At 42.4% G+C, this 19,012-nt stretch overlaps 1 protein-coding gene across 1 annotated transcript; it reads left to right on the forward strand.

Moving 5' to 3' along the window:
• Positions 1-904: 904 nt before the first annotated feature.
• Positions 905-16,959, forward strand: LOC113222786 (supervillin-like). Its single transcript, XM_026452400.1, has 5 exons — positions 905-1,022; positions 9,702-9,759; positions 9,876-10,027; positions 13,597-14,263; positions 14,843-16,959. The coding sequence occupies exons 2-5, from the start codon at positions 9,752-9,754 to the stop codon at positions 14,913-14,915; spliced, it is 900 nt and encodes a 299-aa protein (XP_026308185.1). The 5' UTR covers positions 905-1,022; positions 9,702-9,751; the 3' UTR covers positions 14,916-16,959.
• The last annotated feature ends 2,053 nt before the right edge of the window (positions 16,960-19,012 follow it).

A 19,012-nucleotide genomic window follows, 5' to 3' on the forward strand; every position in this document is an offset into this window, starting at 1 on the left:
ATCTCCTCTTTTTGTCAAATATGAGTCTTTGGGCAAATCACGTAACAATTTCCGGATCTGTAAACTGAGGATGGTACTAGTTCCAGTGTTGTGCTGCAGCCTGATGTGCGTGCCTCTCTCCCGACTCTGAGTTCAGTGAGTCCTGTGGGAGCCTGAGATCCGCCATGGTGGGAGTGTTGACACCACCAGTCAATACTACAGAGCAGGTGCTTTTTGCAAGGGCAGGTGGAGGGCCTGGGTGGGCGGGGCAAGAGGTCAGGGCCATTTGTACCTTTATCAGCACCCCGCTGAGTAGTTCATACCTCATAGGGTCTTGGGGAGATAATTAAGGAGATACCATGTGCTTAACATGGGGGGAAAGTCCACAGTAAGGGCCCACTTCCTTTATTATTCTCCTCTTTCATTTCTTCTTTTATTCCAACACGAGTCTACATGAGGCTTTCCAAACTTTTGACCATGGTTTGATGCCTTGGTTGTTTGAAGGCATCTGTTACTTTAATGTAATTTTAACACTGGAGGACAGCATGTAGATCACCTAGACAAGTTACTGATTTTCTGAAGAAGAAATTGTAGCACAGAGAGGTTGAGTAATTAATACAAGCTTGCACAGCTATTCTTAAGTCAAGAAGAAGTGGTCAGTCTGAGTTAAAGAACACGACTCCCAGTTCAGCAATGTCTTCACACACCACACCACACCATCCACCAATCCTGCTGTAATTACTTACTTGCACAAAAAATCACAATATTTACAGAAATATAAATAAGTGAAAAAAGTTACCAATTTACTCCCCAATATAAAATGTTTTACCTGCGATCTATGTATATATATTTAATGATGTGTAACAATATCATAATTTTTATGTTCTGCATTTTTTCACTTATATATCTTTATTTAAATGGACTTAACTTTATTAATGGAGTAATTTTTAGCTTTCAGAAGGAGTTCTCACTCGAAGATAAAGAACAGCTCGCTAACCACAAAAGAGGAATTGATGCTAAGCTTTTAGTTGCACTTCCTAAAGGTAAGGCTGTTCCTAAGTGATCAACCATGTCTAGGTAGATGCCTATTGTGTTGTCTGAATTTCCTTGAGCAGAACTCTCTCCCTAACCTCCAGCTTACAGTCTCCTTTGCGGCCCTTCCTGCCTCCTCCAAGAATTAGCTTCAATTCCCTGCCGTCTCCATGCATTTTTAATCCTCAACTTTCTACTCTTTCTTGCCCTTTAATTTTAGGCATCCTCAGGTTTTCTTTCTTTTTTTTTTTTTTTTGAGACAAGAGTCTGGCTGTCTCCCAGGCTGGAGTGCAGTGGAGCGAGCTCGGCTCACTGCAAGCTCCGCCTCCCAGGTTCACGCCATTCTCCTGCCTCAGCCTCCCGAGTAGCTGGGGTTGCAGGCGCCCGCCACCTCGCCCAGCTAAGTTTTGTATTTTTAGTAGTGATGAGGTTTCACTGTGTTAAGCCAGGATGGTCTCCATCTCCTGACCTCCTCATTCGCCCGTCTCGGCCTCCCAAAGTGCTGGGATTACATGCGTGAGACACCGTGCCCAGCCTTCAGGTTTTCACCAGAGGTTGGGTGTGACGGTGAGACTGGAAACATAAAATCGACTTTCCCTCATCTCTCCTTTCCCTTTAACCTGCTCCAAGGGTAGTGAGTTCTGGCCATAGCCCCATTTCTTCTCTGTCCACCCACTCCTGCTGCCTCTGGAGGCTGCCCCAGGCCTCTTGATGCTTCCCAGCTTTAGGGATTTTTTTTTTTTTTTTTTTTTTTTTTTTTTTGACCAAGTCTCGCTCTGTTGCCCAGGCCAGAGTGCAGTGGCACAATCTTGGCTCACTGCAAGCTCTGCCTCCCAAGTTCAAATGATTCTACTCCTTCAGCCTCCCCAGTAACTGGGACTACAGGTGCCCACCACCGCGCCCGGCTAATTTTTTGTATTTTTTTGGGCAGGGGGTGGGACAGAGTCTCACTCTATCTCCCAGGCTGGAGTGCGGTGGCACGATCTCGGCTCACTGCAAGCTCCGCCTCCCGGGCTCACGCCATTCTCCTGCCTCAGCCTCCCGTGTAGCTGGGACTACAGGCAACCGCCACCACTCCCAGCTAATTTTTTGTATTTTTAGTAGAGACAGGGTTTCACCATGTTAGCCAGGATGGACTCGATCTCCTGACCTCGTGATCCGCCCGCCTCGGACTCCCAAAGTGCTGGGATTACAGGCATGAGCCACCGCGCCCGGCCAGGGCTTTTGCATTTAACATCTCGTAGCTTCCCTGCTGGGCTGCGAACAGCAGGTTCAGACTATATCATGACCATCTTTCTTCTTCCCCAGGAAGGCACTCACACGTGTTTGATGAATTACTATTTCCACTGGTCAAGGCGCACATGCGGTAAAATGTCTGCACCACTATAAACCAATTCCCCCTAGTTTTTCCTATGAAATGATGGAAACATCGCCTGGTCTTTGTAACTGTAACACCAGCACAGGGAACGATCATTGGTCCAGGCTCACTTCATCCTGACTGAGCTGCGGAGACCTTCCAGGGGAAGAAACACATTTGATGGAAGGACAGATTTTTTTCTACTCTGAAAGAAAAAGCAAAAATCATGCCCCAAAGAAATTAGACCAAACAACGTATTCTTTTAATAGAAAGTAAATCCAGTAAAAAAGGCCCGCTGCCGAATTGGAATACATCTGAGGAATTGAACAGATGATCGGCCAAGACATAGTCTGATGAGGGTGGATGTCTGAAAGACTCCGGGGATTTGGCCTGGTGAAGAAAACCCAGACAGGGACATGTGGCAATTTTCAAGAACTGACAACACTGTCAGCTGGAATATAGGTTTATTCTATGTTGCTCCAGAGGCCAAAAGTAAGAATAATGTATAGAATTACAAGAAGGCAGATGAAATTTCGTTTCAAAAAGAAAATCATTCGTGCTACCTGGAAATGAGGTGGTCCACACTGTGCTCGCATCAGAGTTTTCAAGGCAAGTCAGTGGCCTCATATCCAGGTAGGACGGGTGCAGATAGGGCATAGAATGGCTGTCAAATGGAATGACTCTGCCAATGTTTAGGCCTCTCTGTGAAAGACAAAAAAAACCAGTTTCATCTGAGCCAGACTAAAGTGCTTAAAACCTATGCAGATGATCAAAACAAAGTATAAGAATGAGCAAATCGATATTAGCATTAGCTGAGAAGAGTTGATTAGGCAAAGTTCTACATAGCAGAGGTTGTTCCCACCAGTCAGAAGGGTCCCGCTTTCCCCTTCTCTATCCCAGTTCTTTCATTTGATGCATAATACCACAGACAATATTATGAGCAGAAAAATCAAAAGCAGTATGAAATGTTAGGTTCCTTAAGGTTCAACAAGTGGTAACTTCATCTGTAATAAACTTTTAGAACACCTAAGCTTATTAGCCAGTTGTATTAAAAATTTTCTCATAAATGATTATAAAAAATAATGTTTACAAATCAACGATGATGATTTCGTGTATTCACCAGATTGATGTTTCTAAAGTAACATGGTCCCTTAAATCCTTAAAACATGCTTTAAAAGTGCCAGTGCACCCGCCGGGCAAGGCGGCTCACATCTGTAATCCCAGCACTTTGGGAGGCCAAGGCGGGCGGATCATGAGGTCAGGAGATCGAGACCATCCCAGCTAACATGGTGAATCCCCGTCTCTACTAAAAATACAAAAAATTAGCTGGGCAAGAAGTCCCAGCTACTTGGGAGGCTGAGGCAGGAGAATCGCTTGAAACCTGGAGGCGGAGATGGCAGTGAGCCAAGATCACGCCACTGCACTCCAGCCAGGGCAACAGAGCGAGACTGTCTCAAAAAAAAAAAAAAAGTGCCAGTTCCCCATGTCCCCTGAATTTCACCTAAATTCTCTACAGTCTTATTTCATATATCTTTGCTTTTTATGAGAAAAAATAGGAAGATTTGGAAAGACCAGCAATTTTGTTGTTTCTCTGATTAAACAAATGTATTAATTATTTTATGTGTCAGCTCTTAGCAATATTATGTTAAAAAGGGATTTGGTTATAATTTTATTTGAATGACATCAAGTTTTATGTGTGATAAGTTTATAGAAGTCTCTTTCTGTTCATTTCCTGTGAAACTGGGCGTTACAGTGGTTGTTACTTTTTCTCTACAGGACTTCCTCTAAGTGTGTATCACAAACAAGTAATCAAGGGATTAAAAATCTTTACCTATGTAACTTTTATAATATTAAAAAAACGATTTTTTGTTTAGGAATTATGAAGTGGACCAAATATATTACTCCACTTTCTTTAGCAGCTTTATTAGGATACAGCACACATACCATGCAATCCTATCATTTGAAGTATGCCATTCGGTCGGTTTTAGCAATTCACAGAGTTCTGCCTCCATCGGCACAGCCAGTTTTAGAACATTTTCATGACTCCGAAAAGAAACGCTACACCCTTTAGCCGTCACCCCTCCCCCTTATTCCTCTAGTTTGTAATTGCTTGGTTTATGAGCTGCTTGTCTTTATATTAGTGGCTGCCATCCAAGAGTAAAAGTTAAAGGGCTTTACTCCTGTGGGAAGTAAGATCAGAATATTCCAGATCTGGCCCGGGCTCTTGGGCTGTCGCGTGAAGGAGGAGAGAAGTGTTCTTGGCAGTACCCCTGCCACTTATATTTCTTTGGAAGATTCTACTGTGCTCAAGTTTGGAGGACTGAACTCAACAATGTCTTAACCAGAAACCGTCTGTTTCTTAGAGCTAAAGGAATAAACTATGTTTCCCAAGAAAAGCACCCTGCAGACCAAATTGTCCAGAATACTGGTGTTATGTAGTCTTATTGCAAAGCATAGTAGGTGGTTGTAAATAACTTTATGAAGTATTATAGCTCTGCTGTCAAATTTCCTTAAATCGCCTTACTTGAAAACTAACCTCCAGCTCCCCTCAGAAATAACTAAAGAAATAGACTCATAGAGTCCGTATTGCCACAGTAGCACCACTCCGAATCACTCAAAGAAGAGTAACAGACCAAGAAACAGGTAAAACAAGGGACATGTAGATATGTTTAGAAGCCCTAATGTATTTGAAAGCAAAGTAGAAAATGTCTTATTATAATGGAAATTAGACCATCGATGCTTATTTATATCTGGATTGCATAATAACTACTATTACTAAACATGAACCATATATTAATTATAATTATGACACAGCATAGAATCAATTGAATTATAGCTGGTGAACCTAATTTTAAAGAGCATTCTTATTCTTTTTTGTTAAGAAATGCACACTGAAGAATTTAGAGATAAAGGGGCCTCATGCTGCAATTGACTCAGATGGTTCAGAAAAAATATTATGTATGTATGTACACAGACATATATGCACATACAAATACGCTTAACAGAGAGAAAAAAAGAATAAAAATAAATCCAATGTAGTAAAATGTTAACATATTATGAAGGATATCTCTTATATTTTCTGTACATGTGATATTACAAAAAATTTTTTTGAAGTTTTAAAAGAACAGAAACCTTCAAGATTATCAATCAGAAGGTAACTTTGGTAGAACTGTAGGTAGGCTTTATAAATAAAACAACAGAGTTACAACACAGATTTCCACAGCAATGGTGACTTTCATGCATGATGTTTTTAGTATTGGCTTTATGCTAATAATAGTACAAAAACATGTTTTATATGATTAATAATAATATGAAATAATATAAAATATGGTTTATATAATAATATAACACATATAAATCATATTTTATATATATATATATTTTTTTTTTCCAAGGCAGAATCATGCTCTGTCACTCAGGCTGGAGTGCAGTATCATAATCTTGACTCACTGCAACCTCTGTCTCCCAGGTTCAAGCAATTCTCCTGCCTCAGCCTCCCGAGTAGCATTACAGACACATGCTACCAGGCCTAGCTAATTTTTTGTAAATTTAGTAGAGACAGGGTTTCATCATGTTAGCCAGGCTAGTCTCAAATGCCTGACCTCAAGTGATCCACCCACCTCAGCTTCCTAAAGTGCTGGGATTACAGGCACGATCCACCATGCCTGGCTATTATTATTAATAATAATATAAAACAGATATGTAATATAATACACATTAATTACACACTAATTATATTACATGTTAGTATAGATTTGGGGAAAGGAGGCAAAACTCAAAATGTCTCTCTCTGTTGCTTCTTTTTGCCTTGTACCTCATTTCTTATAATCCCGTTTCTGTAGGAATGAGGCATATCTTGGTAATTAAAAATATATTTGCTAGAAAGAATAGACTGAGAGGTCATCATTTGTTGGCTGGAGAGATTTTTTTATTTTCCTTTAAAAATTCACTATAGATTTCCACTAAGAATTAATAAGCTCACCAATACATTTAAAGGACAATTTAATTTATGAGCTCATTTAATTCCTCAGTGAATGATCAGAGAGGACCCTAAGGTGTCCCTTCAAGTACCCACTATGTTGATGGATTCTAGCTTCCAGGAGCAATAGGCTTGGCATAGCTTTGCATTGAATCTGGGCTTGACTGAAAAGAGTGCAGTGCCGGGCTAGTGGCGTCTGTGCTGTGTAACCTAGGGCCTGGGTGTCTAAGGCACAGGCTGTGTATTTGAAATTCTAATACTGGGGGATCGGTGATTCTCAATGGTTCTCAATCTAGGGCAGTCCCTAAGGGGCTTTAGAAATATATGAGGATATTTTTGTGTCACAGCAACTGGGGGTGATTTAGCATCACTAGGAGACCCTGAGACATTCAACATCCTGTGGTACAGCGCTCACAGCAAGGCCACTTCCCACTCAGAAGCCGTTAGTGCTCCCATAGTGATCTGGGAGCTCTCCAGAGCCAGCCTCCTGAGCCCATGACCCTGATGAGGTCCATCTGTGTGTCTGTTAGATCCTGTCCTGAGAATGTCTTGTCTTATGCCCAGAAGTGGATGACTATCATAGGGCAGTGTTCACTGGAAGGGCAGTGGGAAAGTCTACCTTTCCTGTGGACGGGAGGCTTGCACAGTCTCCTAACTAGATCTTTCCTTCTGGAATACGGGAAATCGAGAATTGCAGGAAGCAACATGTTGCTTTCCTTTTCCATGCACTGTTGTAATCTTTTCTTAAAGTGCCTTTAGTTGCATTTCTATAGAAAACTTGTTAAATTAATTAAAATTTGGATGAAATGAAAGTGATTTTCAACAGTCTCTAATTAGAACCAAGAAAAGTCTATCCTAATTTTTTCCAGTGGAAGTTACATGATACTCTGTATATTAATGGTTTTGATGACTTACCCAGTTGAAATAATGTGGGGTGAGAAAAGGGACATTTTAGGCCAGGTGCGGTGGCTCACGCCTGCAATCCCAGCACTTTGGGAGGCTGAGGCGGGCAGATCCCTTGAGCCTAGGAGTTCAAGACCATCCTGGATGACATAGTGAAACTCCATCTCCACAAAAAGCAACCAAAAGCTAGCCAGGTGTGGTGGCACGTGCCTGTAATCTCACCTACTCGCGAGGCTGAGTTGGGAGGATCACTTGAGTCTGGGAAGTTGAGGCTACAGTGAGTTGAGATCGTGCCTCTATACTCCAGCCTGGGGACAGAATGAGACCCTGTCTCAAAAAGAAAGGGAGGGGGGAGAAAAGAAAAGAAAGGGAAGGAGAAGGGAGGGGAGGGGAGGGGATGTGATTATCTACTCAGGACCCTCATAATATTTTCTGTTTCTCAGTTGGGGTTTGAGGCATGGGTTCAAGTCATACCTTTTAGGCGCCCTTGGAATTTGGTTTCGATAGCTCCTTAAGTGGTCTTTTGAAAAACAGGGTTCCACTCTCCTCTTTGGGGTTTAAATAATTAAATAAAACCCTTTGGTTTTTGTCATCCTTGAAAATACTTTGAAAATATGTCCTATCAGCCATTGAAGTTTTATCACCATAATCTCACTAGGGCTAATTTGTTGACAGGGAAGCTGTTATTATTGACCAAGCCTCCTCTCCCAAGGCTGCATGACAGGGTGCCCCATTCTCATTATAGCCCTGTCTTCTAAATAGGAACATAATTAGAACGAGGACTTCTCTGCCTCCAGCTACGCTGATTCCTGGGGAGGCCAACTGGGAGACCTTTTGAAGTCAGAGGGAGAGAGGTTTTGTTTCTACGAAGCCAACTACCCTAACAAAAGCCAATTCAACTGAAGTTTTAAGGTGGCTATCACTTAAAAATAAGTGAAGAAAAACAAGGCTTCTATCCCTGAACCCAAAGGGCAATATAAAACTTTGTGTGTGTGTGCGTGTATGTGTGTGTGTAGTTTTGACTCATTACTAAAAATTACCACTTAGAGAAAAGAAAAAGGAAATTGAAGCAGTCGAAAACCAAATTCCTTTGAGTTTCTCCTGTGACTCAGCCTTTCAAAACTTCTCATTGGCCCTGGTCCTGGGCTGTCCAGCCACCCCTCTCTTTTTCTCCCACCCCATTCTGAGTCCTTCATAGGAGTCGCTCAGATGTGCCCTTATTAATTTAAGCTATTGAGGAGGAGGCAAAAAGAGAGAACTTTATTCTCCATGAACTTTGGCCATTTATCCAAAGAAACAGTTGTCTGGCATCTCAGTAATATGCTGGTAGTCAGTATCATAATATGCAGGTTGTGAGAACCTCCCAACCTCAGCACAGCGTTTGTTCTGTTTCTCCAATGCTGCCAGAAACATTGGGGTCATTACCTTGCCCATCATCCACCTAAATTATAGCAAGGAAACCACTGTTAACATTTCCTTCCAGCAAAAGCCTGTGCAGGGAGGCGGAGGACCTGTGTTCATCTAAACTGTAGCTAATTGAAGTGGCCACTTTAGGCACTGTGGGAAACAATCAGATAGTTACTTGTCTTTTTTTTTTCCTTTTTGTGGAGAACGGGGTCTCGCTGTATTACCCAGGCAGGTCTCGAATTCCTGGGCTCAAGCTATCCTCCCGCCTCTGCCTCCCTGAGAGCTGGGATTACAGGCGTGAGCCACCGCGCCCGGCTGGTTACAGCCATTGACAGATTCCATGAGAGGGAGGAGAAGGAGCGGCTGTGAGTTCATGCTTGTAGCTTGCCGATGGCCCTGTGGGGTTCACACTCCTAGTCTATACTTCTTTAAATGATTTCTATAGTAAAAGCTTAGAATACTTTGTTAAACCAAACAAAAGTTAGAAACAGTTATTGAGATTTCTGCCGAAAATACTTTCCTAGAGAGACCTTGCTCGTCAGGTCTCCCTGGATTCCCCTAGATGAAATATAACCTCCTCCTTTACCCTGTATTTTACTTCTTAGCCAATCTATATATGTGACATTTACATGAGTCACATAGCTGGGTGTTGCAATGTATATACAACAAAGCATTCTATTTAAATTATTTTAATGTATGTAATTTTAAATATATCATGTATTTATTTCATATTAAACAGTATGTTGAGTGAGCATGACTTCACTTTGCCTTGATAACTCGGTCATTTTTATGAGCATCAAATATTCAACTTGACCTTAGAAGAGAATGATGCATCCTAGTGTGTGTGTGTGTGTTCATTTGGCATCTGCCTCCCCTACTAGGAAACAGTCTCCAAGAAAGCAGGAACTTGATCAGTTTTGCATATCACTGTTACATAGGAACCAAGAACTGAAATTTGCAGTTCGATAAAGACGTTGCATGAGTGAGTAAAATGAGCACATGGCTACTAATACTGTATTTTGTTCTTTTTTGGTTTTCTTCTAGTTGCAGAATTAAGACAAATCTTTGAACCAAAGAAAAAGGAATTCTTAGAAATGAAAAGGTAAGATCTTTATAGTGGGAATTAGGAAATAGAAGAGAGCTTGGCAAAGCAGTGTTCTGCTTTCCTTTAGACTGGATCGCTGTTGCTCACTCTGCCTCTTGTGGTGTATCTCACAGAAAAGAAAGAATTGCCAGGCGCCTGGAAGGGATTGAAAATGACACCCAGCCCATCCTCTTGCAGAGCTGCACAGGGTTGGTGACTCACCGCCTGCTGGAGGAAGACACCCCTCGATACATGCGAGCCAGCGACCCTGCCAGCCCCCACATCGGTGAGCGTAGAGCTGGGTGGCCCATTTTCCAGCAGGCTGCCTGGCTGGTTATACGTTGCCTTTTCCACCCAGTGGTATCAGAACATGAGATATTCCACAGAAGTGAATTGTGTGGATATAACTTTTTTAACACAAGATTTCACTCTGTCACACAGGCTGGAATGTAGGAGTGTGATCATAGCTCGCTGCAGCCTTGACTCCTGGGCTCAAGCTCAAGAGTTCTCCCGCCTCAGCCTCCTGAGTTGCTGGGACTACAGGCTTGCACCACCACACCTGGCTAATTTTTTTAAAAAACATTTTTGTAGAGACAGAGTCTCACTATGTTGCCCAGGCTGGTCTCGAACTTCTGGCTTTTAGTGATCCTCCCACCTTGGCCTTCCAAAGTGCTGAAAATACAAGCATGAGCCAGTGGACTTGGCCTACTTTTTTGTTAAGTGTATTTGTTTTTTGTTTATTTTTATTTTTAGTTTTTTTAGAGACAGAATGCAGTGACCTGATGAAAGCTCACTGAAGCGTCAACCTCCCAGTCTCAAGTGATCCTCCCGCCTCAGCCTCCTTAGTAGCTAGGACTACCAGCGTGTGCCACTATGCCTGGCTATTAAGTATATTTGCTAAAAACAGTGACAGTAAAAACAGCATGTAACCTCTGCCCCGCCTCACGGATATGGCCTTCTAGTGTCACAGCAGTATGAAATGATTCCTCTCGGCACATTATTGGGTCACTGAGGGCCAGTCATTCCTCCTCCCTAGACTGGGGCCCTCAACCCTCAAAGGCAGTAACTGTGTCTTTCTGCACCCTCAGGGCCCAGCATAGGATCCGTGCTCTGAGATAGGGGCCCCCCGACCCAGCACAGGGAGCAGCTGCTCTCAGCAGGGAGCATTAGAGGCAAAGCTGCACCTTGAATGAGTACGGTTCTTACTCTGGAGATACAAGAAAACTTTCTATTTACGTTATTTTAATGTAGGTTATTTTAACTACGTTGCATATTTAATTCATATTAAACAGTATGTTGAGGGCGCATGACTCAGCTTTTCCCTAATCACTCAGTCATTGTTGTCATCAAATATTCAACTTGACCTTAGGAGAGGAGGATGCACACAGGGCTGCTCTTCCCACCACAGTCCCTGGCTCTGAGGCGCTGTGCTGCTGTTTTTTATTTTTTTATTTTATTGTATTTTATTTTTGGAGATGGAGTCTCGCTCTTGTCGCCCAAGCTGGAGTGCAATGGTGCGATCTTGGCTCACTGCAGCCTCCACCTGCCAGGTTTAAGTGATTCTCTTGCCTCAGCCTCCGGAGTAGCTGGGATTACAGGTGCCCGCCACCTTACTGGGCTAATTTTTTTGTATTTTTAGTAGAGATGAGGTTTCACCATATTGGTGAGGCTGGTCTCGAACTCCTAACCTCAGGTGATCCCCCTGCCTCAGCCACCCAAAGTGTTGTGATTACAGGCGTGAGCCACCAAGCCCGGCCATGCTGCTGCTTTTTATAGCCAGTGTTTTCTAGTTTCTTGCTCAGAGAGAGCTGTTGATCTCATTTTATGATGTTATCAGTTTGCTTGTCTCTACAGTTTCCAATTTCCTGAGGCCAGAAAGCTAGAAAACTAAGATATTTTAAAATCACGTGCAATTATTAAAAAAAAAAAAAAAAAAAGGCTGGGCCTGGTGGCTCACACCAGTAATTCCAGCACTTTGGGAGGCTGAGGCAGGAGAATAGCTTGAGCTCAGGAGTGTAAGATTAGCCTGGACAACACAGCCAGACTCCATCTCTTAAAAAGTAATTACACGCATGAAATGTCAATTCACGGATCAGATTCTCAAAATTTATAGCCAGAAATAAACCTCAGTGTATATGAAATGGTAATCTGTGTAGTATATGATAGTTTAAGCTTCACATAGTAGTGAGAAAAGGAAGAATTAATAAAATCATAATAAAAAAATGGGTTTGCCAGAGGGTGGGAAGAGGCATATCCCTCTTCTCACTTCATACCAAACTCCAAAATTAGTTCCAGTTACTCGCCTGTTTAATTTAAAGAAAATAATGGAAAAGATACATGTATATTTAATTTAGGTGGAATGAAAAAGACCATATGGGAAGGGTTAAGGTAATAATGGGATGCCTGTTAGATAGACTGTTAGGACCCTTAAATGATGTCTTCAAAGTAGATTTCCAAATATGGGAAATTTTTGTTTGTTTGTTTGTGACAGAGTCTCACTTTTTTGCCCAGGCTGGAGGGCAGTGGCGTGATCTCGGCACACTGCAATCGCTTGAACCAGGGAGGCGGAGGCTTTGGGAAACTGAGATGGGAGGGTGGTTCCTCCGCCTCCCTGGTTCAAGCGATTCTCCTGCCTCAGCCTCCTGAGTAGCTGGGATTACAAGCGCACACAACCGCGCCTGGCTACTTTTTGCATTTTTAGTAGAGACAGGGTTCCACCATGTTGGTCAGGCTGGTCTTGAACTCCTGACCTCGTGATCTGCCTGCTTCATGATCCGCCTGCCTCAGCCTCCCAAAGTGCTAGGATTAGAGGTGTGAGCCAGCTGGGAAAACATTTTTATAGAATGTGCCAAGCCGGGAAATTATTTTTATAGAACATTAATAACACTAAATATTTTATAAAGAAAAAATTCTATGAAAAACTAGAAGGAACATATAAAAATGTTATTAGTTTGTAGGGTGATGATTGGTAGGTTTTTTGTGGTTTTTTTTTTTGAGACAAGGTCTTGCTCTCTTGCTCAGGTTAGAGTTCAGTGGCACGATTGATCATAGCTTACTGCAGCCTTAAACTCCTGGGCTCAAGCTATCTGCCCACCTCAGCCTCCTGAGTAGCTGGCACCATGGACATGTGCCATCATGCCCAGCTAATTTTTAAAATAATTTTTGCAGAGGCAGGGTCTCACTATGTTACCCAGGCTGGTCTCGAACTCCTGGCCTCCAGCCACCCTCCCATCTCAGTTTCCCAAAGCGCTGGGATTACAGGTGTGAGCCACTATGCCAGGCCCCATATTAGATATTTCCTACATCAGGCATGTGTGTTATAATTGGGAAAAAAACACTTCTGTAAAAAAGAAAAGCCTGGTGAATAATGCTATGGGCCATATAGTTACGATTACTCTCAGATCCCGGGAAACCAGCATCCATCACTTGTCTAATGGCAGCAGCTCAGTTGTCTGGTGTCTTTCCCAGAGGACTCTGAACTCATTTTATGGCCTCCCACGTGAAATACTGAACTCCACCAAAAAGGGTAAATCAGTAAGGGGAAATAAGCACTGAACAAGCACTGAACTGAGGCGCTCTCGGGAGTGAAGGGGCTGAGCTTAAGTTAAAGCCACATGTTACGGGGCTTGCAGAACATGCACATTCACAGCCTTTGTAGATTTCACTGCAGATCTCTGACTTCTTCAGCAGTCCAGGTAAATAATCACTTCAGGTGAACACCCCTCAGTGAGAAACTGGTCCTTCACAGCATGGGCACCCAGGTGTGTGCTGTGTGCAGTAGAGAGTGTCACTCTATGTGTAAATACGTGTCTTTACTTGAAATCTATACCTCTCATCCATGTGACCTTCTTGTAGGCCGATCAAATGAAGAGGAGGAAACTTCTGATTCTCCTCTAGAAAAGCAAACTCGATCCAAATACTGCACAGAAACCTCTGGCGTCCACGGTGACTCACCCTATGGTTCGGGTACCATGGACACCCACAGTCTGGAGTCCAAAGCCGAAAGAATTGCAAGGTACAAAGCAGAAAGAAGGCGACAGCTAGCAGAGAAATACGGGCTGACCCTGGATCCCGAGGCGGACTCTGAGTATTTATCCCGCTATACCAAGTCCAGAAAGGAGCCTGATGCTGTCGAAAAACGAGGAGGAAAAAGTGACAAACAGGAAGAGTCAAGCAGAGATGCGAGTTCTCCGTACCCCAGGACCGAGACGATGGGGCTCAGGACCTGTGCAGGTGAATCCAAGGACTATGCCCTCCATGGGGGTGACGGCGCTTCCGACCCGGAGGTGCTGCTGAACGTAGAAAACCAAAGACGAGGTCAAGAGCTGAGTGCCACCCAGCAGGCCCATGACCTGTCCCCAGCAGCAGAGAGTTCCTCGACCTTCTCTTTGTCTGGGCGAGACTCCTCCTTCACTGAAGTGCCACAGTCCCCAAAGCACATGCACAGCTCCTCCCTGCAGCAGGCGGCCTCCCGGAGCCCCTCCTTCGGTGACCCACAGCTATCCCCTGAGGCCCGACCCAGGTAAGCATCCAGCCCACGCTAACCACCCTGAACGCCGGAGAATACCTTCTTTTTGCCTCTCTGTATGATAGGGTTTGGGTATTCTTAGCATCTTGTGGAGGTCGAGGCTCATTGGAGAAATATCATGGTATATGATTTTTTTTTTTTTTCTGAAGACAGGGTCCCACTGTGTTGCCCAGGCTAGAGGGCAGTGACACGATCACAGCTTGCTGTAGCCTTGAACTCCTGGGCTCAAGCAATCCTCCTGCCTCAGCCTCACAAGTAGCTGGAATCACAGGAACGTGCCACCATGCCCGGCTAATTTTTGCTTTTTTTTTTTTTTTAGAGACAGGGTCTCGCTGTGTTGCCCAGGCTGACCACAAGAGATTCTCCTGTTCGACCTCCCAATGCGCTGGGATTACCAGCATTGGGAAGTCGAACAGGAGAGTCTCTTGTTTCACTAAAATGGACACGACACCATACCTGCCCTAAGATTCTTACATTTTGGCCATGTCAAAACAGGTTCTACCAAAGCTGGAAGCCTCGTGTTCTTTTTGTTTGTGTGTTTCTTATGTTCTTTTTTTAAAAAAAACTGAACAGGTATCATGGGGACAGTTTCATGGACTCCTCACTTCAGGACGCTCTTGCTGGATGTCTCACCTCCCTTTCATAGTTCGTCTTTCATGGCTTTTCTGTAATCATATCAGAGACTGATGATTGTTGGTGATTGCTTCTGTTGCTGTGGTTAGAATCACAGAGCAGAGGAAGCACCACTAACCAGTGGAAGCATCTCAGCGCAGGGCACAGAAGTATCACTGCAGTATACACGGAACAGAACTAGACTGCCTAGTTCTGTAAGTATATCACATACTAGGACACAGATATGTGTGAGAACCGTGCATTATAAAGATCAACCATTAGAAAAACCACTGTGTAAAAGGATCCACTCAAGATAAGAGCAGCTCCCATTTGGAGAAATTGAAAAAGGTATGAAATCAGAAAGTCAAATGACAGAAGAGAATATATGTTTCCTTCCAAATTTAAATTTTAAAACTGTGATGACCATATTAAAAATGCGATTTACTTAACTGTCCTGCTTAAAGGTTTGGGATAATTGTCTAGGTGGATCTTAACTGTATTTTTCAGTTCAAACAAGCAATAACTTCCCAGGCGAATTGAGAAGGGATGAGAACCTAAGGTCAGGGAGATTCATTCTGAAAGAAAAAGACTCATATGTGAGAAACACCCTTATTTGTTTCCCACTGGGACAGAGGGGTGCACACCTGATCATCTCTAAGTGGCAGGAACAAATGTGAAGCAGACCTTTGTGGTACTGAAATGTATTAACCCAAAGACCTGTCATTGCATTCTGAAGCATCCAGACTGAAATATTTAGAGAGATCAGCTTCCAACAGAATTAAATACTATAGATCCCAAGGATCCATTCTGAGCACGCTTGTTCAGCCTTTTGCTTTAACTACTGGAAATGTGGGGACTGTGAGTTACTGTCTCATATTTTGAAAAGAAGGATTTTGTTTGAGAATTTGCATTTCATCATAGAAACCATGTTCTTGGTTTAGTTACTCTCTACCAAAGGAAGTTCTTCCTGTGTTTTGCAAGTAGGACAAAGAACCTAACAGACTCCAATTTAAAAAGAATATTAGAGATATATAATTACACTGGTTTAAAAGAAATGAGGAATCTAATTTCAGATTGCCACATGATGACAGCTGTTGAAGTCGTTATCACGGTATGTGAGTTAGTCACCTAGATCAGGTATGACAGATTCTCAGTAAGATTTTAAATCAGTTGTAATAGTAATTAAGACTTTGTTGAGCATCCCAGGTAAAAGGACAGGATACTTCATATTTCGTATGAGTTAAAATCTTAATATTAAAAAATGTATATAACTTGTCTTAAGACCTAGAAAAAAGCATTGTCGACGTATTTAGGCCTGTAGCAAAATAAAGCGACTTCTTTATAGGTTATTTTGAAGATGCATATTACCTAGAAGTTTTCATAAGCCAAGCCTTAGCTTCACAGCACTTTACTTTCATGAAAAAAACTTAAAAGAATTAAGAAATTGTAAGGGCTTCTAGAAGAGGCGCATACCTTCTTTTCTAAGCCATTTAAGGCATACAATTCTATGATTCATAGGCAAAGAAACCCAAATTAGTTTATGTATTTATTAGGAAAATACCTGGGACGTATTTACATAAAGAAGGATGGAAAATGTGTGACAAATCTGACGTTTAAAACAATTAAGATTTACATTGTAATGACAGCAGTGATTCAGCTTGTAAAAATGAATTTACAAAGGATTAAAATTCTGCTTAGATAGTCTTTATCTAGAACCAGGAAATTCAAGTTTCACAAAGTCATTTTCTGATTCCTGTTTAGGGGGAAGTAAGATGAACCAAAAAAAAAAAAAAAAAAAAAAAAAAAATACGCTGTAACCCAGAACAGTAACAAAAGAAACCTCCTTGGTGACCTAAATAACTGTATGTGAAAATAATAATGTCATCTGATATGGAAACATGTAACTGAAAACTTTAAAATTAACAAGTGAAGAGAAAAAGTATCCATAAATAATGTTTAATGCTGTGGGTTTTTGTGGATTTTTTCTGTCACTAAAATGGAGTCTTTTTCTCACTGCTGCACTCTGCCATCATCTAGCTCTGCCAAACTTTTTGGCTGTTAAATCTCTGAATCAACTCCTTCCCATTTAATCATTTTGTTCTGTGCTTGCTAGCAACAGGCTGTCTTATTTAAATATGAAAACAATGACACTCTTGAATATACCATCAAAAGACCACCTATAGTGTCCTAAACATTCAGATGTGAGTCCCATCTCCAATGCTGTTTTTGAATGTGCTCATGTACACTAACACCTGTACATACCTGTGCATATATACAGAATAATCATTAATTCTCATACTTCACTATACTATACTCATTAAGCATTATAGGCAAAATAACAGTATTTAGGACAATATTTGCCTGAGTAATACATTTATTTTGTAATTATTTAGTATTCAGTTTATATGATAAAGAAGATTTTTTATAAATTAGTTAATTGATTAGTTGATATTACAGGATCTTTAACTCAGAAATTCTGTTAGATGCCCAGGAATTCAGATGGACACATTGCTCTGAAGAAAACTAAGAATACACATAGTAATGAAATAAGTGAAGTAGAAAATAGTAAGATACTTCCAGACCCACTCTCCAACTGTCACAAACCTGTAAACTTGGAATTTCAGAAATGGTATTATTTGCTGGAGAGGTAGTGTTACTGATTATCAACCATTCTTTGTTAATTCCACCACTGTGAATTTTAGAATACAATTAAAAGGAATTTAGGTCCTATGGATTATTCAGATTTTTAAACATCTGAGCTTGAGCTTCTGCTACTACTAGAAATTCCAAATCCAAAGCTCTTGTTGAATTTGTTACTTTATGCATCTCATGTATCTATGTAAAGGAAATGTGCTGTGTTTGTTACTTTTATGAGTGGAGAAACTCACTGTCTTCAGTCCTGCTGCTGCCTTTGCTAAGCATCCAGCTATCACTCTCTGTTCTCAGGGAACTATGTGACTGGCAAAGAGAGTGAAATGGAAGGTAGACCTCATTTATTTTCTTTCTTTTCTTTCTTTCTTTTTCTTTCTTTCTTCTTTCTTTCTTTCTTTCTTTCTTTCTTTCTTTCTTTCTTTCTTTCTTTCTTTCTTTCTTTCTTTCTCTCTCTTCCCTCTCTCTCCTCTCTCTCTTTCTCTCTCTCTCTCTTCTCTCTCTCTCTCTCTCTCTTTTTTTGACGGAGTCTCACTCTAACACCAGGCTGGAGTGCAGTGGTGCAATTTTGGCTCACTGCAACCTCCACCGCCCAGGTTCAAGCTGCCTCAGCCTCCCAAGTAGCTGGGACTACAGGCATGCGCCACCATGCCCAGCTAATTTTTGCATTTTTAATAGAGATGAGGTTTCACCATGTTGGCCAGGATGGTCTCCATCCCTTGACCTCAAGTGATCCACCTGCCTTGGCCTCCCAAAATGCTGGGATTACAGGCGTGAGCCACGGTGCCCTGCCGGTAGACCTCATTTTCTAGTGGTGATCCACTCTAGAAAACCCTCGTTTGTTAGTTTTGTTTGTCATTACTGTACTGCAGTCCCTCGCCACTCCTTTCTCCTTAGCTAATTGTGTCCTTAGTAGTCAGAACACGATATGGAGGTTTCACGCAGAGCTGAGGCTGACGCTGGACCCCTGGGAGAGTTGCCACTGGTGGATGATGGTCTGGGCAGGGCTGCCATGGATGCCAGAGAGCTGTGGATCAGCTCAGGAAACAGATCAGGGCACCCTGTGGAATGCAGCTTCTGCAACACCTTGACATGGTGCAGACTGAGCCACTAAGAAAGGAAGGGGCTTGTGCTAGGCACTTGGAGTTTATTTCTGGTTGCATTTGCTCATCTCCCGATGAGAGGTTTTAGTCTAAAAACTGACTCCAGAGCCTCAAAATCTCTTGGCTCAGTGTTCTGTTTCCATGCACTGAGAGAGGTGTCTGCAGGAGAGCATCGTGCTTGACCTTCCACGCTCCCGTGTCCACTAGCAGGCAGGTTTTCTGACACGGGCTGCGGGATTCAGGACAGCGCATCATGGAGAAACATACATCTCGGGAGCCACTCTGTAAAGAACAGACCTCTAGGTCCTCCTAACAGCTTGTTCTATTACTGCAATGGAATTGGCTTCACCTTTCAGTCCCTGTACCCCCAAACACCTGT

The sequence above is a fragment of the Piliocolobus tephrosceles genome, unplaced genomic scaffold (assembly GCF_002776525.5).
Source record: "Piliocolobus tephrosceles isolate RC106 unplaced genomic scaffold, ASM277652v3 unscaffolded_34997, whole genome shotgun sequence".
NCBI lineage: Eukaryota > Metazoa > Chordata > Mammalia > Primates > Cercopithecidae > Piliocolobus > Piliocolobus tephrosceles.